This window comes from Salvelinus alpinus, chromosome 11, assembly GCF_045679555.1.
Source record: "Salvelinus alpinus chromosome 11, SLU_Salpinus.1, whole genome shotgun sequence".
NCBI lineage: Eukaryota > Metazoa > Chordata > Actinopteri > Salmoniformes > Salmonidae > Salvelinus > Salvelinus alpinus.
The window spans coordinates 70,840,524-70,864,255 of record NC_092096.1 but is presented as its reverse complement, the minus strand read 5'-3'; the positions used below and the strand labels follow the sequence as shown (position 1 = coordinate 70,864,255).

The 23,732-nt window shown below is 53.8% G+C and overlaps 1 protein-coding gene across 2 annotated transcripts in view; it reads left to right on the top strand.

Annotated features, from left to right (window-relative positions):
• Nucleotides 1-23,732, top strand: part of tkfc (triokinase/FMN cyclase) — a 38,331-nt gene that overhangs the window by 1,356 nt on the left and 13,243 nt on the right. The window contains exons 2-12 of one of the 2 annotated variants that reach the window (XM_071334150.1): nucleotides 7,139-7,328; nucleotides 7,676-7,968; nucleotides 9,359-9,437; nucleotides 9,542-9,631; nucleotides 11,663-11,697; nucleotides 12,050-12,134; nucleotides 14,720-14,809; nucleotides 14,990-15,106; nucleotides 20,604-20,717; nucleotides 23,343-23,480; nucleotides 23,592-23,698. In XM_071334150.1, the coding sequence (XP_071190251.1) occupies nucleotides 7,139-7,328; nucleotides 7,676-7,968; nucleotides 9,359-9,437; nucleotides 9,542-9,631; nucleotides 11,663-11,697; nucleotides 12,050-12,134; nucleotides 14,720-14,809; nucleotides 14,990-15,106; nucleotides 20,604-20,717; nucleotides 23,343-23,480; nucleotides 23,592-23,698 (1,338 nt within the window). The remainder of the gene's footprint in view (nucleotides 1-7,138; nucleotides 7,329-7,675; nucleotides 7,969-9,358; nucleotides 9,438-9,541; nucleotides 9,632-11,662; nucleotides 11,698-12,049; nucleotides 12,135-14,719; nucleotides 14,810-14,989; nucleotides 15,107-20,603; nucleotides 20,718-23,342; nucleotides 23,481-23,591; nucleotides 23,699-23,732) is intronic. The other variant, XM_071334149.1, reaches the window with a different exon arrangement.

Genomic DNA, 23,732 nt, shown 5'->3' with positions numbered 1-23,732 from the left:
TGTAGTCTATCAGATGGTTACAGGGTCAGTGTTGTAGTCTGTTACCGGGTCAGTGGTGTAGTCTGTTACAGGGTCAGTGTTGTAGTCTGTTACCGGGTCAGTGTTGTAGTCTGTTACAGGGTCAGTGGTGTAGTCTGTTACAGGGTCAGTTGTGTAGTCTGTTACAGGGTCAGTGGTGTAGTCTGTTACAGGGTCAGTGGTGTAGTCTGTTACAGGGTCAGTGGTGTAGTCTGTTACAGGGTCAGTGGTGTAGTCTGTTACAGGGTCAGTGGTGTAGTCTGTTACAGGGTCAGTGGTGTAGTCTGTTACAGGGTCAGTGGTGTAGTCTGTTACAGGGTCAGTGGTGTAGTCTGTTACAGGGTCAGTGGTGTAGTCTGTTACAGGGTCAGTGGTGTAGTCTGTTACAGGGTCAGTGGTGTAGTCTGTTACAAGGTCAGTGGTCTGTTACAGGGTTGTAGTCTGTTACAGGGTCAGTGGTGTAGTCTGTTACAGGGTCAGTGTTGTAGTCTGTTACCGGGCCAGTGGTGTAGTCTGCTACAGGGTCAGTGGTGTAGTCTGTTACAGGGTTGTAGTCTGTTACAGGGTCAGTGTTGTAGTCTGTTACAGGGTCAGTGGTGTAGTCTGTTACAGGGTCAGTGGTGTAGTCTGTTACAGGGTCAGTGGTGTAGTCTGTTACAGGGTCAGTGGTGTAGTCTGTTACAGGGTCAGTGTTGTAGTCTGTTACAGGGTCAGTGGTGTAGTCTGTTACAGGGTCAGTGTTGTAGTCTGTTACAGGGTTGTAGTCTGTTACAGGGTCAGTGGTGTAGTCTGTTACAGGGTCAGTGGTGTAGTCTGTTACAGGGTTGTAGTCTGTTACAGGGTCAGTGGTGTAGTCTGTTACAGGGTCAGTGGTGTAGTCTGTTACAGGGTCAGTGTTGTAGTCTGTTACAGGGTCAGTGGTGTAGTCTGTTACAGGGTCAGTGTTGTAGTCTGTTACAGGGTCAGTGGTGTAGTCTGTTACAGGGTTGTAGTCTGTTACAGGGTCAGTGTTGTAGTCTGTTACCGGGTCAGTGTTGTAGTCTGTTACAGGGTCAGTGTTGTAGTCTGTTACAGGGTCAGTGGTGTAGTCTGTTACAGGGTCAGTGGTGTAGTCTGTTACAGGGTCAGTGGTGTAGTCTGTTACAGGGTCAGTGTTGTAGTCTGTTACAGGGTCAGTGTTGTAGTCTGTTACAGGGTCAGTGGTGTAGTCTGTTACAGGGTCAGTGGTGTAGTCTGTTACAGGGTCAGTGGTGTAGTCTGTTACAGGGTTGTAGTCTGTTACAGGGTCAGTGGTGTAGTCTGTTACAGGGTCAGTGTTGTAGTCTGTTACAGGGTCAGTGGAGTAGTCTGTTACAGGGTCAGTGGTGTAGTCTGTTACAGGGTCAGTGGTGTAGTCTGTTACAGGGTCAGTGGTGTAGTCTGTTACAGGGTCAGTGTTGTAGTCTGTTACAGGGTCAGTGTTGTAGTCTGTTACAGGGTCAGTGGTGTAGTCTGTTACAGGGTCAGTGTTGTAGTCTGTTACAGGGTCAGTGTTGTAGTCTGTTACAGGGTCAGTGGTGTAGTCTGTTACAGGGTCAGTGGTGTAGTCTGTTACAGATTCAGTGTTGTAGTCTGTTACAGGGTCAGTGGTGTAGTCTGTTACAGGGTCAGTGGTGTAGTCTGTTACAGGGTCAGTGTTGTAGTCTGTTACAGGGTCAGTGGTGTAGTCTGTTACAGGGTCAGTGGTGTAGTCTGTTACAGGGTCAGTGGTGTAGTCTGTTACAGGGTTGTAGTCTGTTACAGGGTCAGGGTTGTAGTCTGTTACAGGGTCAGTGTTGTAGTCTGTTACAGGGTCAGTGGTGTAGTCTGTTACAGGGTCAGTGGTGTAGTCTGTTACAGGGTCAGTGTTGTAGTCTGTTACAGGGTCAGTGTTGTAGTCTGTTACCGGGTCAGTGGTGTAGTCTGTTACAGGGTCAGTGGTGTAGTCTGTTACAGGGTTGTAGTCTGTTACAGGGTCAGGGTTGTAGTCTGTTACAGGGTCAGTGTTGTAGTCTGTTACAGGGTCAGTGGTGTAGTCTGTTACAGGGTCAGTGGTGTAGTCTGTTACAGGGTCAGTGTTGTAGTCTGTTACAGGGTCAGTGTTGTAGTCTGTTACCGGGTCAGTGTTGTAGTCTATCAGATGGTTACAGGGTCAGTGTTGTAGTCTGTTACCGGGTCAGTGGTGTAGTCTGTTACAGGGTCAGTGTTGTAGTCTGTTACCGGGTCAGTGTTGTAGTCTGTTACAGGGTCAGTGGTGTAGTCTGTTACAGGGTCAGTTGTGTAGTCTGTTACAGGGTCAGTGGTGTAGTCTGTTACAGGGTCAGTGGTGTAGTCTGTTACAGGGTCAGTGGTGTAGTCTGTTACAGGGTCAGTGGTGTAGTCTGTTACAGGGTCAGTGGTGTAGTCTGTTACAGGGTCAGTGGTGTAGTCTGTTACAGGGTCAGTGGTGTAGTCTGTTACAGGGTCAGTGGTGTAGTCTGTTACAGGGTCAGTGGTGTAGTCTGTTACAGGGTCAGTGGTGTAGTCTGTTACAGGGTCAGTGGTGTAGTCTGTTACAGGGTCAGTGGTCTGTTACAGGGTTGTAGTCTGTTACAGGGTCAGTGGTGTAGTCTGTTACAGGGTCAGTGTTGTAGTCTGTTACCGGGCCAGTGGTGTAGTCTGCTACAGGGTCAGTGGTGTAGTCTGTTACAGGGTTGTAGTCTGTTACAGGGTCAGTGTTGTAGTCTGTTACAGGGTCAGTGTTGTAGTCTGTTACCGGGCCAGTGGTGTAGTCTGTTACAGGGCCAGTGGTGTAGTCTGCTACAGGGTCAGTGTTGTAGTCTGTTACAGGGTCAGTGGTGTAGTCTGTTACAGGGTCAGTGTTGTAGTCTGATACAGGGTCAGTGGTGTAGTCTGTTACAGGGTCAGTGGTGTAGTCTGTTACAGGGTCAGTGTTGTAGTCTGTTACAGGGCCAGTGGTGTAGTCTGTTACAGGGCCAGTGGTGTAGTCTGTTACAGGGTCAGTGGTGTAGTCTGTTACAGGGTCAGTGGTGTAGTCTGTTACAGGGTCAGTGGTGTAGTCTGTTACAGGGCCAGTGGTGTAGTCTGTTACAGGGTCAGTGGTGTAGTCTGTTACAGGGTCAGTGGTGTAGTCTGTTACAGGGTCAGTGTTGTAGTCTGTTACAGGGTCAGTGGTGTAGTCTGTTACAGGGTTGTAGTCTGTTACAGGGTCAGTGTTGTAGTCTGTTACAGGGTCAGTGGTGTAGTCTGTTACAGGGTCAGTGGTGTAGTCTGTTACAGGGTCAGTGTTGTAGTCTGTTACAGGGTCAGTGGTGTAGTCTGTTACAGGGTCAGTGTTGTAGTCTGTTACAGGGTTGTAGTCTGTTACAGGGTCAGTGGTGTAGTCTGTTACAGGGTCAGTGGTGTAGTCTGTTACAGGGTTGTAGTCTGTTACAGGGTCAGTGGTGTAGTCTGTTACAGGGTCAGTGGTGTAGTCTGTTACAGGGTCAGTGTTGTAGTCTGTTACAGGGTCAGTGGTGTAGTCTGTTACAGGGTCAGTGTTGTAGTCTGTTACAGGGTCAGTGGTGTAGTCTGTTACAGGGTTGTAGTCTGTTACAGGGTCAGTGTTGTAGTCTGTTACCGGGTCAGTGTTGTAGTCTGTTACCGGGTCAGTGTTGTAGTCTGTTACAGGGTCAGTGGTGTAGTCTGTTACAGGGTCAGTGGTGTAGTCTGTTACAGGGTCAGTGGTGTAGTCTGTTACAGGGTCAGTGTTGTAGTCTGTTACAGGGTCAGTGTTGTAGTCTGTTACAGGGTCAGTGGTGTAGTCTGTTACAGGGTCAGTGGTGTAGTCTGTTACAGGGTCAGTGGTGTAGTCTGTTACAGGGTTGTAGTCTGTTACAGGGTCAGTGGTGTAGTCTGTTACAGGGTCAGTGTTGTAGTCTGTTACAGGGTCAGTGGAGTAGTCTGTTACAGGGTCAGTGGTGTAGTCTGTTACAGGGTCAGTGGTGTAGTCTGTTACAGGGTCAGTGGTGTAGTCTGTTACAGGGTCAGTGTTGTAGTCTGTTACAGGGTCAGTGGTGTAGTCTGTTACAGGGTCAGTGGTGTAGTCTGTTACAGGGTCAGTGTTGTAGTCTGTTACAGGGTCAGTGGTGTAGTCTGTTACAGGGTCAGTGGTGTAGTCTGTTACAGGGTCAGTGGTGTAGTCTGTTACAGATTCAGTGTTGTAGTCTGTTACAGGGTCAGTGGTGTAGTCTGTTACAGGGTCAGTGGTGTAGTCTGTTACAGGGTCAGTGTTGTAGTCTGTTACAGGGTCAGTGGTGTAGTCTGTTACAGGGTCAGTGGTGTAGTCTGTTACAGGGTCAGTGGTGTAGTCTGTTACAGGGTTGTAGTCTGTTACAGGGTCAGGGTTGTAGTCTGTTACAGGGTCAGTGTTGTAGTCTGTTACAGGGTCAGTGGTGTAGTCTGTTACAGGGTCAGTGGTGTAGTCTGTTACAGGGTCAGTGTTGTAGTCTGTTACAGGGTCAGTGTTGTAGTCTGTTACCGGGTCAGTGGTGTAGTCTGTTACAGGGTCAGTGGTGTAGTCTGTTACAGGGTTGTAGTCTGTTACAGGGTCAGGGTTGTAGTCTGTTACAGGGTCAGTGTTGTAGTCTGTTACAGGGTCAGTGGTGTAGTCTGTTACAGGGTCAGTGGTGTAGTCTGTTACAGGGTCAGTGTTGTAGTCTGTTACAGGGTCAGTGTTGTAGTCTGTTACCGGGTCAGTGTTGTAGTCTATCAGATGGTTACAGGGTCAGTGTTGTAGTCTGTTACCGGGTCAGTGGTGTAGTCTGTTACAGGGTCAGTGTTGTAGTCTGTTACCGGGTCAGTGTTGTAGTCTGTTACAGGGTCAGTGGTGTAGTCTGTTACAGGGTCAGTTGTGTAGTCTGTTACAGGGTCAGTGGTGTAGTCTGTTACAGGGTCAGTGGTGTAGTCTGTTACAGGGTCAGTGGTGTAGTCTGTTACAGGGTCAGTGGTGTAGTCTGTTACAGGGTCAGTGGTGTAGTCTGTTACAGGGTCAGTGGTGTAGTCTGTTACAGGGTCAGTGGTGTAGTCTGTTACAGGGTCAGTGGTGTAGTCTGTTACAGGGTCAGTGGTGTAGTCTGTTACAGGGTCAGTGGTGTAGTCTGTTACAGGGTCAGTGGTGTAGTCTGTTACAGGGTCAGTGGTGTAGTCTGTTACAGGGTCAGTGGTGTAGTCTGTTACAGGGTCAGTGGTGTAGTCTGTTACAGGGTCAGTGGTGTAGTCTGTTACAGGGTCAGTGGTCTGTTACAGGGTTGTAGTCTGTTACAGGGTCAGTGGTGTAGTCTGTTACAGGGTCAGTGTTGTAGTCTGTTACCGGGCCAGTGGTGTAGTCTGCTACAGGGTCAGTGGTGTAGTCTGTTACAGGGTTGTAGTCTGTTACAGGGTCAGTGTTGTAGTCTGTTACAGGGTCAGTGTTGTAGTCTGTTACCGGGCCAGTGGTGTAGTCTGTTACAGGGCCAGTGGTGTAGTCTGCTACAGGGTCAGTGGTGTAGTCTGTTACAGGGTCAGTGGTGTAGTCTGTTACAGGGTCAGTGTTGTAGTCTGTTACAGGGTCAGTGGTGTAGTCTGTTACAGGGTCAGTGGTGTAGTCTGTTACAGGGTCAGTGTTGTAGTCTGTTACAGGGCCAGTGGTGTAGTCTGTTACAGGGTCAGTGGTGTAGTCTGTTACAGGGTCAGTGGTGTAGTCTGTTACAGGGTTGTAGTCTGTTACAGGGTCAGTGTTGTAGTCTGCTACAGGGTCAGTGGTGTAGTCTGTTACAGGGTCAGTGGTGTAGTCTGTTACAGGGTCAGTGGTGTAGTCTGTTACAGGGCCAGTGGTGTAGTCTGTTACAGGGTCAGTGGTGTAGTCTGTTACAGGGTCAGTGGTGTAGTCTGCTACAGGGTCAGTGTTGTAGTCTGTTACAGGGTCAGTGTTGTAGTCTGTTACAGGGTCAGTGTTGTAGTCTGTTACAGGGTCAGTGTTGTAGTCTATCAGATGGTTACAGGGTTAGAGTTAGTGTACCATGTAGCCTAGCCTCTGTAGGCCTATATATCAGATGGTTACAGGCTTTGGTCCCATGTCTCTTCTCTCCTCTGTCTCTCCTCTCCTCTGTCTCTCCTCTCCTCTGTCTCTCCTCTCCTCTGTCTCTCCTCTCTCATGTCTCTCCTCTCCCATGTCTCTCCTCTCCCATGTCTCTCCTCTCCCATGTCTCTCCTCTCCCATGTCTCTCCTCTCCCATGTCTCTCCTCTCCTTTGTCTCTCCTCTCCTCTGTCTCTTCTCCCCTCTCTCCTCTGTCTCTCCTCTCCTTTGCCTCTCCTCTCCTCTGTCTCTCCTCTCTCATGTCTCTCCTCTCTCATGTCTCTCCTCTCCCATGTCTCTCCTCTCCCATGTCTCTCCTCTCCCATGTCTCTCCTCTCCTCTGTCTCTCCTCTCCTCTGTCTCTCCTCTCCTCTGTCTCTCCTCTCCTCTGTCTCTCCTCTCCCATGTCTCTCCTCTCCTCTCTCTCCTCTCCTCTGTCTCTCCTCTCCCATGTCTCTCCTCTCCTCTGTCTCTCCTCTCCTCTGTCTCTCCTCTCCTCTGTCTCTCCTCTCCTCTGTCTCTCCTCTCCTCTCTCTCCTCTCCTCTCTCTCATCTCCTCTGTCTCTCCTCTCCTCTGTCTCTCCTCTCCTCTGTCTCTCCTCTCCCATGTCTCTCCTCCTCTGTCTCTCCTCTCTCTCCTCTCCTCTGTCTCTCCTCTCCCATGTCTCTCCTCTCCTCTGTCTCTCCTCTCCTCTGTCTCTCCTCTCCTCTGTCTCTCCTCTCTCTCATCTCCTCTGTCTCTCCTCTCCTCTGTCTCTCCTCTCCTCTGTCTCTCCTCTCCCATGTCTCTCCTCTCCCATGTCTCTCCTCTCCCATGTCTCTCCTCTCCTCTGTCTCTCCTCTGTCTCTCCTCTCCTCTGTCTCTCCTCTCCCATGTCTCTCCTCTCCTCTGTCTCTCCTCTCCTCTGTCTCTCCTCTCCTCTGTCTCTCCTCTCCCATCTCTCCTCTGTCTCTCCTCTCCTCTGTCTCTCCTCTGTCTCTCCTCTCCTCTGTCTCTCCTCTCCCAGCCCCAACAGAAGTTGTTAAACTCAGTAGACCGTTGTGTAGACGAGGCCCTGGAAGGCATTGTCTCTAGCTCTGGACGTCTCTGTCTGCTGAGGGGCCACAGGGTGGTGGTCAGGGCTGACCTGGAGGCCCTCAGGGGCCGGGTGGCCTTGCTGTCTGGAGGGGGGTCTGGGCACGAGCCAGCACACGCAGGTAGGACACTCGTATACACGCATTCAGACACCAATGTTGCAAATCCAGGGGGAGCTCTGCCTGGGACTCGAACCTGAGTCCAGCGACTGACAACCCAACCATTCTTGATGAGTTGATGATTCTAGATGTGGGTTTGTATGTGGCGCACACACACACACAGTCTCTCTCTACTGAGGGTCCACAGGGTCTGTGCTGACCTGGAGGCCCTCAGGGGACGAGTGACCCTGCTCTCTAGAGGGGGGGCCTGGGCACAAGTACTCTCTCTGACCCTCTCCCTCCCTCTCTCCCTCCCCCCCTCTCTCTCTCTCTGTGTCTCTGACCCCCTCCCTCTCCCCTCTCCCCCACAGGGTACATAGGCAGTGGAATGCTATCAGCGGCAGTAGCAGGTGGTGTCTTTGCCTCCCCTCCCCCGGCCAGTGTTCTAGCGGCCATTTTGTCTCTACGTGACGCTGGGGTGTCGGGTGTTCTACTCATCGTTAAGAACTACACCGGAGACCGGCTCAACTTCGGCCTCGCCGCGGAACAGGCCCGAAACCGCAGCGTCGCAGTCGAAATGGTGATTGTCGCCGACGACTGTGCGTTTGATCAACCGAGTAAGGCGGGGAGGAGGGGCCTGTGTGGGACGGTGTTCGTTCACAAGGTAACAGTGTCATCTCTTTTTGACCGTGTTATAAATGACAAAAGCGTTTTATGTTTAGATGTACAGTTGAAGTCGGAAAGTTTACATACACCTTAGCCAAATACATTTAAACTCGGTTTTTCACAATTCCTGACATTTAATCCTGGTAAAAATTCCCTGTTTTAGGTCAGTTAGCATCACCACTTTATTATAAGAATGTGAAATGTCAGAATAATAGTAGAGAAAATTATTTATTTCAGCTTTTATTTCTTTCATCACATTCCCAGTGGGCCAGAAGTTTACATACACTCAATTAGTATTTGGTAGCATTGCCTTTAAATTGTTTAACTTGGGTCAAATGTTTCAGGTAGCCTTCCACGAGCTTCCCACAATAAGTTGGGTGCATTTTGGCCCATTCCTCCTGACAGAGCTGGTGTAACTGAGTCAGGTTTGTAGGCCAATTTGCTCGCACACACTTTTTCAGTTCTTCCCACAAATTTTCTATAGGATTGAGGTCAGGGCTTTGTGATGGCGACTCCAATACCTTGACTTTGTTGTCCTTAAATTTTTCCACAACTTTGGAAGTATGCTTGGCGTCATTGTCCAGTTAGAAGACCCATTTGTGACCAAGCTTTAACTTCCTGACTGATGTCTTGAGATGTTGCTTCAATATATCCACATCATTTTCATACCTCATGATACCATCTATTTTGTGAAGTGCACCAGTCCCTCCTGCAGCAAAGCACCCCCACAACATGATGCTGCCACCCCCGTGCTTCACGGTTGGGATGGTGTTCTTTGGCTTGCAAGCCTCCCCCTTTTTCCTCCAAACATAACGATGGTCATTATCTTCAGCTTGCAACCAGACTTGTGGAGGTCTACAATTTTATTTCTGAGGTCTTGGCTGATTCCTTTTGATTTTCCTATGATGTCAAGCAAAGAGGCGCTGAGTTTGAAGGTAGGCCTTGAAATACATCCACAGGTGCGCCTCCAATTGACTCAAATTATGTCAATTAGCCTATCAGAAGCTTCGAAAGCCATGATATCATTTTCTGGAATTTTCCAAGATGTTTAAAGGCACAGTCAACTTAGTGTATGTAAACTCCTGACCCACTGGAATTGTGATACAGTGAAATAATCTGTCTGTAAACAATTGTTGGAAAAATGACTTGTGTCATGCACAAAGTAGATGTCCTCACCGACTTGCCAAAACTATAGTTTGTTAACAAGAAATTTGTGGAGTGGTTGAAAAACGAGTTTTAATGACTCCAACCTAAGTGTATCTAAACTTCCGACTTCAACTGTAGGATTTTAAACACTGACTTCAACTTTAACCCTGATCATCTAGGACTGTTTTGATGTTAACACATCATATAAAAGAAAGTCATTGATCTCTTTTCCTCTCGCTCAGCTTGCTGGGGCTCTGGCTGAAGAAGGCTGTCCATTGGACGAGATTGTCTCCAAGGTGACCGAGGCAGTGAAGGGCATTGGTGAGATCTACACACGCTCACAACCGTTTCAGCCAGTCAGCTTTTCTCTGTATCTGTCAGCTTCCTCCTTTAGTATTGTCAGTGATTGTATGTTTCTACTGTAGGTACTCTGGGGGTCAGCTTGTCTCCCTGCAGTGTTCCAGGCTGTCTGCCCTCCTTTGACCTGCCTGCTGGAGAGATGGAGCTGGGACTAGGTGAGAGAGGGAGGGAGGGAGAGCTGGGACTAGGTGAGAGAGAGAGGGAGGGAGAGCTGGGACTAGGTGAGAGAGAGAGGGAGGGAGAGCTGGGACTATGTGAGAGAGGGAGGGAGGGAGGGAGAGCTGGGACTAGCTGAGAGAGGGAGGGAGGGAGAGCTGGGACTAGGTGAGAGAGAGAGGGAGGGAGAGCTGGGACTAGGTGAGAGAGGGAGGGAGGGAGGGAGAGCTGGGACTAGCTGAGAGAGGGAGGGAGGGAGAGCTGGGACTAGGTGAGAGAGAGAGGGAGGGAGAGCTGGGACTAGGTGAGAGAGGGAGGGAGGGAGGGAGAGCTGGGACTAGCTGAGAGAGGGAGGGAGGGAGAGCTGGGACTGGGGGAGAGAGGGAGGGAGAGCTGGGACTAGCTGAGAGAGGGAGGGAGGGAGGGAGAGCTGGGACTAGGTGAGAGAGAGAGGGAGGGAGAGCTGGGACTAGGTGAGAGAGAGAGGGAGGGAGAGCTGGGACTAGGTGTGAGAGAGAGGGAGGGAGAGCTGGGACTAGGTGAGAGAGAGAGGGAGGGAGAGCTGGGACTAGGTGAGAGAGAGAGGGAGGGAGAGCTGGGACTAGGTGAGAGAGGGAGGGAGGGAGGGAGAGCTGGGACTAGGTGAGAGAGGGAGGGAGGGAGAGCTGGGACTAGCTGAGACTGGGTGAGAGGGAGAGCTGAGACTAGGTGAGAGAGGGAGAGCTGAGACAGTGAGGGAGAGAGGGAGGGAGAGCTGGGCATAGCTGAGACTGGGTGAGAGAGAGCTGGGACTGGGGGAGGGAGGGAGGGAGAGCTGGGACTGGGTGAGAGAGGGAGAGCTGGGACTGGGTGAGGGAGGGAGGGAGAGCTGGGACTGGGTGAGAGAGAGAGGGAAGGAAGGCTGGGACTGGGTGAGAGAGGGAGAGCTGGGACTGGGGGAGAGAGAGAGGGAGAGCTGGGACTGGGGGAGAGAGGGAGGGAGAGCTGGGACTGGGTGAGAGAGGGAGAGCTGGGACTGGGTGAGGGAGGGAGAGCTGGGACGGTGAGAGAGGGAGAGCTGGGACGGTGAGAGAGGGAGAGCTGGGACGGTGACAGAGGGAGAGCTGGGACGGTGAGAGAGGGAGAGCTGGGACTGAGGGAGAGAGGGAGAGCTGGGACTGGGTGAGAGAGGGAGAGCTGGGACTGGGTGAGAGAGGGAGAGCTGGGACTGGGTGAGAGAGGGAGAGCTGGGACTGGGGGAGAGAGGGAGAGCTGGGACTGGGGGAGGGAGGGAGAGCTGGGACTGGGTGAGAGAGGGAGAGCTGGGACTGGGTGAGAGAGGGAGAGCTGGGACTGGGTGAGAGAGGGAGAGCTGGGACTGGGTGAGAGAGGGAGAGCTGGGACTGGGGGAGGGAGGGAGAGCGTGCTGGGACTGGGTGAGGGAGGGATGGGACTTGGTGAGAGAGGGAGGGAGAGCTGGGAGAGGGGGAGAGCTAGGACTGGGGGAGGGAGAGCTGGGACTGGGTGAGAGAGGGAGAGCTGGGACTGGGGGAGAGCTGGGACTGGGGGAGAGCAGGGACTGGGGGAGGGAGGGAGAGCAGGGACTGGGGGAGGGAGGGAGAGCAGGGACTGGGGGAGGGAGGGAGAGCAGGGACTGGGGGAGGGAGGGAGAGCAGGGACTGGGGGAGGGAGGGAGAGCTGGGACTGGGGGAGGGAGGGAGAGCTGGGACTGGGGGAGAGCTAGGACTGGGGGAGAGAGAGGGAGGGAGGACTGGGTGAGGGAGGGAGAGCTAGGACTGGGGGAGAGTGAGGGAGGGAGGACTGGGTGAGGGAGGGAGGGAGAGCTGGGACTGGGGGAGAGAGGGAGGGAGGGAGGGAGGGAGGGAGGGAGAGCTGGAACTGGGGGAGAGAGAGGGAGGGCTGGGACTGGGAGCGAGAGAGCGAGGGAGGGAGGGAGAACTGGAACTGGATAAATTCCATGTCTGGAATAGATAACTTCTATCGGGGGAAAGAGCAGTTTCTAATTTAGATAATGTTGTTTTTCTCCTCAGGTATCCATGGTGAGCCTGGCATTAAGAGGTCGAAGGTCAGTGTAATAAAGTTAGTTTACAGTATAGGGTTTGTGTTCCCAATGGCACTCTTTTATCTGGTCAAAAGGAGTGCACATTTTTATTTATTTAACTTTATTTAACCAGGCAAGTCAGTTAAGAACAAATTCTTATACAATGACGGCCTACCCCGGCCAAACCCCGGACTCCCAATCACGGCCGGTTCTGATACAGCCTGGAATCGAACCAGGGTCTGTAGTGACGCCGCTAGCACTGAGATGCAGTGCGTCAGACCGCTGCACCACTCAGGAGCCCAAATGTGTAGTAACAGGCTGTTGTATTTAATTGGGGCCTGAGACGTTGTTGGTTTGCCATGACGACCTCTTTTAGGTGACCTCGGCGGATGAGGTGGTGAAGACCATGGTAGACCATATGACCAACCCTGCCAGCCAATCACATCTGTCGCTGAAGTCAGGTACAAGGACCACCGCACTTCAGTGCAAAGTTCAACTGTGTCCCCCTCCTTTAACCCGTGTCCCCCTCCTTTAACCCGTGTCCCCCTCCTTTAACCCGTGTCCCCCTCCTTTAACCCGTGTCCCCCTCCTTTAACCCGTGTCCCCATCCTTTAACCCGTGTCCCCCTCCTTTAACCCGTGTCCCCCCTCCTTTAACCCGTGCCCCCCTCCTTTAACCCGTGCCCCCCCTCCTTTAACCCGTGTCCCCCCTCCTTTAACCCGTGCCCCCCTCCTTTAACCCGTGCCCCCCTCCTTTAACCCGTGTCCCCCTCCTTTAACCCGTGTCCCCCTCCTTTAACCCGTGTCCCCCTCCTCCTAACCGTGCCCCCCCCCTCCTCCTCCTAACCGTGCCCCCCTCCTCCTAACCGTGCCCCCCCTCCTCCTTCTAACCGTGCCCCCCCTCCTCCTCCTAACCGTGCCCCCCCCCTCCTCCTCCTAACCGTGCCCCCCCCCTCCTCCTTCTAACCGTGCCCCCCCCCTCCTCCTAACCGTGCCCCCCCTCCTCCTCCTAACCGTGCCCCCCCCCCTCCTCCTAACCGTGCCCCCCCCCTCCTCCTAACCGTGCCCCCCCCCCCCCCCTCCTAACCGTGCCCCCCCCCCCCCCCCCCCTCCTCCTAACCGTGCCCCCCCCCCCTCCTCCTAACCGTGCCCCCTCCTCCTCCTAACCGTGCCCCCTCCTCCTCCTAACCGTGCCCCCCCCCTCCTCCTCCTAACCGTGTGCCCCCCCCCCCTCCTCCTAACCGTGCCCCCTCCTCCTCCTAACCGTGCCCCCCCCCTCCTCCTCCTAACCGTGCCCCCCCCCTCCTCCTAACCGTGCCCCCCCCCCTCCTCCTAACCGTGCCCCCCCCCCCCTCCTAACCGTGCCCCCCCCCCCTCCTCCTAACCGTGCCCCCCCCCCTCCTCCTAACCGTGCCCCCCCCCCCCTCCTCCTAACCGTGCCCCCCCCCTCCTCCTAACCGTGCCCCCCCCCCTCCTCCTAACCGTGCCCCCCCCCTCCTTCTAACCGTGCCCCCTCCTCCTCCTAACCGTGCCCCCCCCCTCCTCCTCCTAACCGGGCCCCCCCCTCCTCTTCCTAACCGTGCCCCCCCTCCTCCTCCTAACCGTGCCCCCCCCCTCCTCCTAACCGTGCCCCCCCCTCCTCCTCCTAACCGTGCCCCCCCCCTCCTCCTCCTAACCGTGCCCCCCCCCTCCTCCTCCTAACCGTGCCCCCCCTCCTCCTAACCGTGCCCCCCCCCCTCCTCCTAACCGTGCCCCCCCCCCCCCTCCTCCTCCTAACCGTGCCCCCCTCCTCCTCCTCCTAACCGTGCCCCCCCCCCTCCTCCTCCTAACCGTGCCCCCCCCCTCCTCCTCCTAACCGTGCCCCCCCCCTCCTCCTCCTAACCGTGCCCCCCCCTCCTCCTCCTAACCGTGCCCCCCCCCACCCCCCTCCTAACCGTGCCCCCCCCCTCCTCCTCCTAACCGTGCCCCCCCCCTCCTCTTCCTAACCGTGCCCCCCCTCCTCCTCCTAACCGTGCCCCCCCCCCCCTCCTCCTAACCGTGCCCCCCTCCTCCTCCTCCTAACCGTGCCCCCCCCCCTCCTCCTAACCGTGCCCCCCCCCTCCTCCTAACCGTGCCCCCTCCTCCTAACCGTGCCCCCCCTCCTCCTCCTCCTAACCGTGCCCCCCCCCCTCCTCCTCCTCCTAACCGTGCCCCCCCCCCTCCTCCTAACCGTGCCCCCTCCTCCTAACCGTGCCCCCCTCCTCCTCCTAACCGTGCCCCCCCCCTCCTCCTCCTCCTAACCGTGCCCCCCCCCTCCTCCTAACCGTGCCCCCCCCCCCTCCTCCTAACCGTGCCCCCTCCTCCTCCTAACCGTGCCCCCCCCCTCCTTCTAACCGTGCCCCCTCCTCCTCCTAACCGTGCCCCCCCCCCCCCCCTCCTAACCGTGCCCCCCCCCTCCTCCTCCTAACCGTGCCCCCCCCCCCTCCTCTTCCTAACCGTGCCCCCCCTCCTCCTCCTAACCGTGCCCCCCCCTCCTCCTAACCGTGCCCCCCTCCTCCTCCTCCTAACCGTGCCCCCCCCCTCCTCCTCCTAACCGTGCCCCCCCCCCCTCCTCCTCCTAACCGTGCCCCCCCCCCCCTCCTCCTCCTAACCGTGCCCCCCCCCCCCTCCTCCTAACCGTGCCCCCCCCCCCCCCCCTCCTCCTAACCGTGCCCCCCTCCTCCTCCTCCTAACCGTGCCCCCCCTCCTCCTCCTCCTAACCGTGCCCCCCCCCTCCTCCTCCTAACCGTGCCCCCCCCCCCTCCTCCTCCTAACCGTGCCCCCCCCCCTCCTCCTCCTCCTCCTAACCGTGCCCCCCCCCCCTCCTCCTCCTAACCGTGCCCCCCCCCCTCCTCCTCCTAACCGTGCCCCCCCCCTCCTCCTCCTAACCGTGCCCCCCCCCCCTCCTCCTCCTAACCGTGCCCCCCCCCTCCTCCTCCTCCTCCTAACCGTGCCCCCCCCCCCTCCTCCTCCTAACCGTGCCCCCCCCCCTCCTCCTCCTAACCGTGCCCCGTCTCTCTCTGGTACAGGTGACAGTGTGGTTCTGTGTGTCAACAACCTTGGAGCGCTGTCTTGTCTAGAGATAGCTGTTGTTACTAGATCTGCTATACGCAACCTGGGTGAGACTCATGACTGAACACTCATTGCCTAACTGTTATCGTGAATAACGATGTTTAATATTTGCTTTATGAAAAGCTAATTGTTAACCTCACATCGTTATTCGGGTTACCTTGTTTACATTCTCTGTGGAATCTCTTTTTTTTGTTTTTTGTTTTGTTTTGTTGTTGCCATGGTTACAGAAGGTCGTGGGGTGCGGGTTGCCCGGGTGATGTCGGGGTCCTTTATGACATCACTGGAGATGGCGGGAGTGTCTCTGTCAATGATGAGAGCAGACCAGGAAATACTCCGACTGTTTGGTGAGAACACAGTCACCTTGTGAGAACACAGTCACCTTGTCACACTGGTTGGATGAGAACACAGTCACCTTGTGAGAACACAGTCACCTTGTGAGAACACAGTCACCTTGTGAGAACACAGTCACCTTGTGAGAACACAGTCACCTTGTGAGAACACAGTCACCTTGTCACACTGGTTGGTTGAGAACACAGTCACCTTGTCACACTGGTTGGTTGAGAACAGTCACCTTGTCACACTGGTTGAGAACACAGTCACCTTGTCACACTGTTTGGTGAGAACACAGTCACCTTGTCACACTGGTTGGTTGAGAACACAGTCACCTTGTCACACTGGTTGGATGAGAACACAGTCACCTTGTCACACTGGTTGGATGAGAACACAGTCACCTTGTCACACTGGTTGGTTGAGAACACAGTCACCTTGTCACACTGGTTGGTTGAGAACACAGTCACCTTGTCACACTGGTTGGTTGAGAACAGTCACCTTGTCACACTGGTTGGATGAGAACACAGTCACCTTGTCACACTGGTTGGTTGAGAACACAGTCACCTTGTCACACTGGTTGGATGAGAACACAGTCACCTTGTCACACTGGTTGGATGAGAACACAGTCACCTTGTCACACTGGTTGGATGAGAACACAGTCACCTTGTCACACTGGTTGGTTGAGAACACAGTCACCTTGTCACACTGGTTGGTTGAGAACACAGTCACCTTGTCACACTGGTTGGTTGAGAACAGTCACCTTGTCACACTGGTTGAGAACACAGTCACCTTGTCACACTGGTTGGTTGAGAACACAGTCACCTTGTCACACTGGTTGGTGAGGACACAGTCACCTTGTCACACTGGTTGGATGAGAACACAGTCACCTTGTCACACTGTTTGGTGAGAACACAGTCACCTTGTCACACTGGTTGGTTGAGAACACAGTCACCTTGTCACACTGGTTGGTTGAGAACACAGTCACCTTGTCACACTGGTTGGATGAGAACACAGTCACCTTGTCACATTGGTTGGTTGAGAACACAGTCACCTTGTCACACTGGTTGGATGAGAACACAGTCACCTTGTCACATTGGTTGGTTGAGAACACAGTCACCTTGTCACACTGGTTGGATGAGAAAACAGTCACCTTGTCACACTGGTTGGTTGAGAACACAGTCACCTTGTCACACTGGTTGGTTGAGAACACAGTCACCTTGTCACACTGGTTGGTTGAGAACACAGTCACCTTGTCACACTGGTTGGTTGAGAACAGTCACCTTGTCACACTGGTTGAGAACACAGTCACCTTGTCACACTGGTTGGATGAGAACACAGTCACCTTGTCACACTGGTTGGTGAGAACACAGTCACCTTGTCACACTGGTTGGTTGAGAACACAGTCACCTTGTCACACTGGTTGGTTGAGAACACAGTCACCTTGTCACACTGGTTGGTTGAGAACACAGTCACCTTGTCACACTGGTTGGATGAGAACACAGTCACCTTGTCACACTGGTTGGTGAGAACACAGTCACCTTGTCACACTGGTTGGTTGAGAACACAGTCACCTTGTCACATTGGTTGGTTGAGAACACAGTCACCTTGTCACACTGGTTGGATGAGAAAACAGTCACCTTGTCACACTGGTTGGTTGAGAACACAGTCACCTTGTCACACTGGTTGGTTGAGAACACAGTCACACTGTTTGGATGAGAACACAGTCACCTTGTCACACTGGTTGGTTGAGAACACAGTCACACTGTTTGGATGAGAACACACACAGGGAGAATCTCAATTGGTTTTGCTCGTCTCCTCTCCTCCGTCCTCTCTCGCCGCTTTTTTGAAAAATGTCCAAGTTGAAATGAGTAGCGGAGGGAACGTGGAAACAAATACGCTGGTGTGAAATGAGACTCCTTCTCCACTCTCTCGTCATCGTGCAAATTAATTTACAGAGGAGGAATCCACCAAATAAATGTTGAAAGAGAGGAACTAATGTAGCTAGTTGTGAAATACATTTTATAGAGTAAAGGATACGTGGTTTAGTTTTTAAACAGCTGTTTGGATTATAAAATGCCTTGACGCTGTTCTGTAGAGGAGGGGAAGAGACCAGGACTAACGCCTTGACGCTGTTCTGTAGAGGAGGGGAAGAGACCAGGACTAACGCCTTGACGCTGTTCTGTAGAGGAGGGGAAGAGACCAGGACTAACGCCTTGACGCTGTTCTGTAGAGGAGGGGAAGAGACCAGGACTAACGCCTTGACGCTCTTCTGTAGAGGAGGGGAAGAGACCAGGACTAACGCCTTGACGCTGTTCTGTAGAGGAGGGGAAGAGACCAGGACTAACGCCTTGACGCTGTTCTGTAGAGGAGGGGAAGAGACCAGGACTAACTTCTTGACGCTGTTCTGTAGAGGAGGGGAAGAGACCAGGACTAACGCCTTGACGCTGTTCTGTAGAGGAGGGGAAGAGACCAGGACTAACGCCTTGACGCTGTTCTGTAGAGGAGGGGAAGAGACCAGGACTAACGCCTTGACGCTGTTCTGTAGAGGAGGGGAAGAGACCAGGACTAACGCCTTGACGCTGTTCTGTAGAGGAGGGGAAGAGACCAGGACTAACGCCTTGACGCTGTTCTGTAGAGGAGGGGAAGAGACCAGGACTAACGCCTTGACGCTGTTCTGTAGAGGAGGGGAAGAGACCAGGACTAACGCCTTGACGCTGTTCTGTAGAGGAGGGGAAGAGACCAGGACTAACGCCTTGACGCTGTTCTGTAGAGGAGGGGAAGAGACCAGGACTAACGCCTTGACGCTGTTCTGTAGAGGAGGGGAAGAGACCAGGACTAACGCCTGGACGCTGTTCTGTAGAGGAGGGGAAGAGACCAGGACTAACGCCTGGACGCTGTTCTGTAGAGGAGGGGAAGAGACCAGGACTAACGCCTGGACGCTGTTCTGTAGAGGAGGGGAAGAGACCAGGACTAACGCCTTGACGCTGTTCTGTAGAGGAGGGGAAGAGACCAGGACTAACGCCTTGACGCTGTTCTGTAGAGGAGGGGAAGAGACCAGGACTAACGCCTTGACGCTGTTCTGTAGAGGAGGGGAAGAGACCAGGACTAACGCCTGGACGCTGTTCTGTAGAGGAGGGGAAGAGACCAGGACTAACGCCTGGACGCTGTTCTGTAGAGGAGGGGAAGAGACCAGGACTAACGCCTTGACGCTATTCTGTAGAGGAGAGGAAGAGACCAGGACTAACGCCTTGACGCTGTTCTGTAGAGGAGGGGAAGAGACCAGGACTAACGCCTTGACGCTATTCTGTAGAGGAGGGGAAGAGACCAGGACTAACGCCTTGACGCTGTTTTGTAGAGGAGGGGAAGAGACCAGGACTAACGCCTTGACGCTGTTCTGTAGAGGAGGGGAAGAGACCAGGACTAACGCCTTGACGCTGTTCTGTAGAGGAGGGGAAGAGACCAGGACTAACGCCTTGACGCTGTTCTGTAGAGGAGGGGAAGAGACCAGGACTAACGCCTTGACGCTGTTCTGTAGAGGAGGGGAAGAGACCAGGACTAACGCCTGGACGCTGTTCTGTAGAGGAGGGGAAGAGACCAGGACTAACGCCTGGACGCTGTTCTGTAGAGGAGGGGAAGAGACCAGGACTAACGCCTGGACGCTGTTCTGGAGGGGAGGAGACCAGGACTAACGCCTGGACGCTGTTCTGTAGAGGAGGGGAAGAGACCAGGACTAACGCCTTGACGCTGTTCTGTAGAGGAGGGGAAGAGACCAGGACTAACGCCTTGACGCTGTTCTGTAGAGGAGGGGAAGAGACCAGGACTAACGCCTTGACGCTGTTCTGTAGAGGAGGGGAAGAGACCAGGACTAACGCCTTGACGTTGTTCTGTAGAGGAGGGGAAGAGACCAGGACTAACGCCTGGACGCTGTTCTGTAGAGGAGGGGAAGAGACCAGGACTAACGCCTTGACGCTGTTCTGTAGAGGAGAGGAAGAGACCAGGACTAACGCCTTGACGCTGTTCTGTAGAGGAGGGGAAGAGACCAGGACTAACGCCTGGACGCTGTTCTGTAGAGGAGGGGAAGAGACCAGGACTAACGCCTTGACGCTGTTCTGTAGAGGAGGGGAAGAGACCAGGACTAACGCCTTGACGCTGTTCTGTAGAGGAGGGGAAGAGACCAGGACTAACGCCTGGACGCTGTTCTGTAGAGGAGGGGAAGAGACCAGGACTAACGCCTGGACGCTGTTCTGTAGAGGAGGGGAAGAGACCAGGACTAACGCCTTGACGCTGTTCTGTAGAGGAGGGGAAGAGACCAGGACTAACGCCTTGACGCTGTTCTGTAGAGGAGGGGAAGAGACCAGGACTAACGCCTTGACGCTGTTCTGTAGAGGAGAGGAAGAGACCAGGACTAACGCCTTGACGCTGTTCTGTAGAGGAGGGGAAGAGACCAGGACTAACGCCTTGACGCTGTTCTGTAGAGGAGGGGAAGAGACCAGGACTAACGCCTTGACGCTGTTCTGTAGAGGAGGGGAAGAGACCAGGACTAACGCCTTGACGCTGTTCTGTAGAGGAGGGGAAGAGACCAGGACTCCTCAACCACTTAACGGTTTCCAGGGAGACAAGGAGGGGACAGACTATTGTCCAATTTGAGAATCACCCCACCCCCACACACACACACACACACACACACACACACCCATCACCATGTAACACTGGCTTGTCGTTTCTCTCCCCCCATCTCTCCCCCATCTCTCCCTCCATCTCTCTCCCTCCATCTCCCTCCCTCCATATCTCTCCCTCCATATCTCTCCCTCCATCTCTCTCCCCTCATCTCCCTCCCTCCATCTCCCTCCCTCCATCTCCCTCCCTCCATCTCCCTCCCTCCATCTCTCTCTCCATCTCCCTCCCTCCATCTCTCTCCCTCCATCTCTCTCCCTCCATCTCTCTCCCTCCATCTCTCTCCCTCCATCTCTCTCCCCTCATCTCTCTCCCTCCCCATCTCTCTCTCTCCCTCCCCATCTCTCTCCCTCCCTCCCCATCTCTCTCCATCTCTCTCGCTCCCTCCCCATCTCTCCCTCCCCATCTCTATATCTCTCCATCTCTCTCGCTCCCTCCCTCCCCATATCTCTCCCTCCCCATCTCTCCCTCCCCATCTCTCTCTCCCTCCTCCCCATCTCTCTCTCTCCCTCCCCATCTCTCTCTCTCCCTCTCCATCTCTCTCCCTCCCTCCCTCCCCATCTCCCTCCCTCCCCATCTCTCCTTCCCCATCTCTCTCCCTCCCGATCTCTCTCCATCTCTCTCCCTCCCCCCCATCTCTCCCGCCCCATCTCTCCCTCCCCATCTCTATATCTCTCCATCTCTCTCGCTCCCTCCCTCCCCATATCTCTCCCTCCGCATCTCTATCCCTCCCCCCATCTCTCTCTCTCTCTCTCTCTCCCTCCCCATCTCTCCCTCTCCATCTCTATCCCTCCCCCCATCTCTCTCTCTCTCTCCCTCCCCATCTCTCTCTCTCAGATGCCAAGACCACAGCCCCTGCCTGGCCCAACCTCAGTACTGTGTGTATCAGTGGGACGAGCTACATTCTGGACCCTCCAGCGAAAGACGTGCAAGAGACCTCACACACAGAAGGTACGGTTAGGACAACACACACACCTCACACAGAAGGTTCGGTTTGGACAACACACACACCTCACACAGAAGGTACGGTTTGGACAACACACACACCTCACACAGAAGGTACAGTTTGGACAACACACACACCTCACACAGAAGGTACGGTTTGGACAACACACACCTGACACCTCACACAGAAGGTACGGTTTGGACAACACACACACCTCACACAGAAGGTACGGTTTGGACAACACACACACCTCACACAGAAGGTACGGTTTGGACAACACACACCTGACACCTCACACAGAAGGTACGGTTTGGACAACACACACACCTCACACAGAAGGTACGGTTTGGACAACACACACATGACACCTCACACAGAAGGTACGGATTGGACAACACACACTCTCCTGACACCTCACACAGAAGGTATGGTTTGGACAACACACACACACACCTCACACAGAAGGTACGGTTTGGACAACACACACACCTCACACAGAAGGTACGGTTTGGACAACACACACCTGACACCTCACACAGAAGGTACGGTTTGGACAACACACACATGACACCTCACACAGAAGGTACGGTTTGGACAACACTCACCTGACACCTCACACAGAAGGTACGGTTTGGACAACACTCACCTGACACCTCACACAGAAGGTACGGATTGGACAACACACACTCTCCTGACACCTCACACAGAAGGTATGGTTTGGACAACACACACATGACACCTCACACAGAAGGTACGGTTTGGACAACACACACCTGACACCTCACACAGAAGGTACGGATTGGACAACACACACCTGACACCTCACACAGAAGGTACGGATTGGACAACACACACTCTCCTGACACCTCACACAGAAGGTATGGTTTGGACAACACACACATGACACCTCACACAGAAGGTACGGTTTGGACAACACACACTCTCCTGACACCTCACACAGAAGGTATGGTTTGGACAACACACACACACCTGACACCTCACACAGAAGGTACGGTTTGGACAACACACACTCTCCTGACACCTCACACAGAAGGTATGGTTTGGACAACACACACACACCTGACACCTCACACAGAAGGTACGGTTTGGACAACACACACTCTCCTGACACCTCACACAGAAGGTATGGTTTGGACAACACACACATGACACCTCACACAGAAGGTATGGTTTGGACAACACACACCTGACACCTCACACAGAAGGTATGGTTTGGACAACACTCACCTGACACCTCACACAGAAGGTACGGTTTGGACAACACACACATGACACCTCACACAGAAGGTATGGTTTGGACAACACTCACCTGACACCTCACACAGAAGGTACGGTTTGGACAACACTCACCTGACACCTCACACAGAAGGTACGGTTTGGACAACACTCACCTGACACCTCACACAGAAGGTACGGTTTGGACAAAACTCACCTGACACCTCACACAGAATGTAGCCTACAGCTAGGACCTGTTGGAATAATATCATGCCTAGGCTGAAGCTCAGTGGGCCAACAGTCGTGCAGGATACCTGGGTTTAACTCAGTGGGCTAACAGTCGTGAGGCCATGCAGGATACCTGGGTTTAACTCAGTGGGGTAACAGTCTTGGGCCATGCAGGATACCTGGGTTTAACTCAGTGGGCTAACAGTCTTGGGGCCATGCAGGATACCTGGGTTTAACTCAGTGGGCTAACAGTCGTGAGGCCATGCAGGATACCTGGGTTTAACTCAGTGGGGTAACAGTCTTGGGCCATGCAGGATACCTGGGTTTAACTCAGTGGGCTAACAGTATTGGGGCCATGCAGGATACCTGGGTTTAACTCAGTGGGCTAACAGTCATGAGGCCATGCAGGATACCTGGGTTTAACTCAGTGGGCTAACAGTCTTGGGCCATGCAGGATACCTGGGTTTAACTCAGTGGGCTAACAGTCTTGGGCCATGCAGGATACCTGGGTTTAACTCAGTGGGCTAACAGTCGTGGGGCCATGCAGGATACCTGGGTTTAACTCAGTGGGCTAACAGTCTTGGGCCATGCAGGATACCTGGGTTTAACTCAGTGGGCTAACAGTCGTGGGGCCATGCAGGATACCTGGGTTTAACTCAGTGGGCTAACAGTATTGGGCCATGCAGGATACCTGGGTTTAACTCAGTGGGCTAACAGTATTGGGTCATGCAGGATACCTGGGTTTAACTCAGTGGGCTAACAGTATTGGGCCATGCAGGATACCTGGGTTTAACTCAGTGGGCTAACAGTCGTGGGGCCATGCAGGATACCTGGGTTTAACTCAGTGGGCTAACAGTCGTGGGGCCATGCAGGATACCTGGGTTTAACTCAGTGGGCTAACAGTCGTGAGGCCATGCAGGATACCTGGGTTTAACTCAGTGGGCTAACAGTCTTGGGCCATGCAGGATACCTGGGTTCCAATCCAGTCAGTCATATTGTCCGCTCATTTTATTTTTAAATGTCATTTTTTATCTTTCGAATACGTGTGTGTGTGTGTGTGTGTGTGTGTGTGTGTGTGTGTGTGTGTGTGTGTGTGTGTGTGTGTGTGTGTGTGTGTGTGTGTGTGTGTGTGTGTGTGTGTGTGTGTGTGTGTGTGTGTGTGTCAGGTCCTCTCAGTGATGTGATGCGGAAGGCTCTAGAAGTGGTGTGCTCTTCCCTCCTTCACCGCCAAGAGGAACTAAACTCACTGGACAGGGCATCCGGGGACGGAGATTGTGGGACCACTCACGCCCAAGCTGCCAAAGGTGACGACGTCAACTTGTAGATACACTATGCAACATTTGTGAACGGTATTAATTTGATAGGATATTTCCTATGTATAATCCCCCCCCCCCCCCACCCCCTCTGTCTCTCAGCCATTCAGGAGTGGCTTCAGAGTCACATTGTCCCTGGGTGCCCGGGGCAACTACTGTCCGCTCTCGCCGGATTGGTGCAGGAGAGAATGGGCGGGTCTTCAGGAGCGGTCAGTGATGATACATTTACATATTTTCATAGTT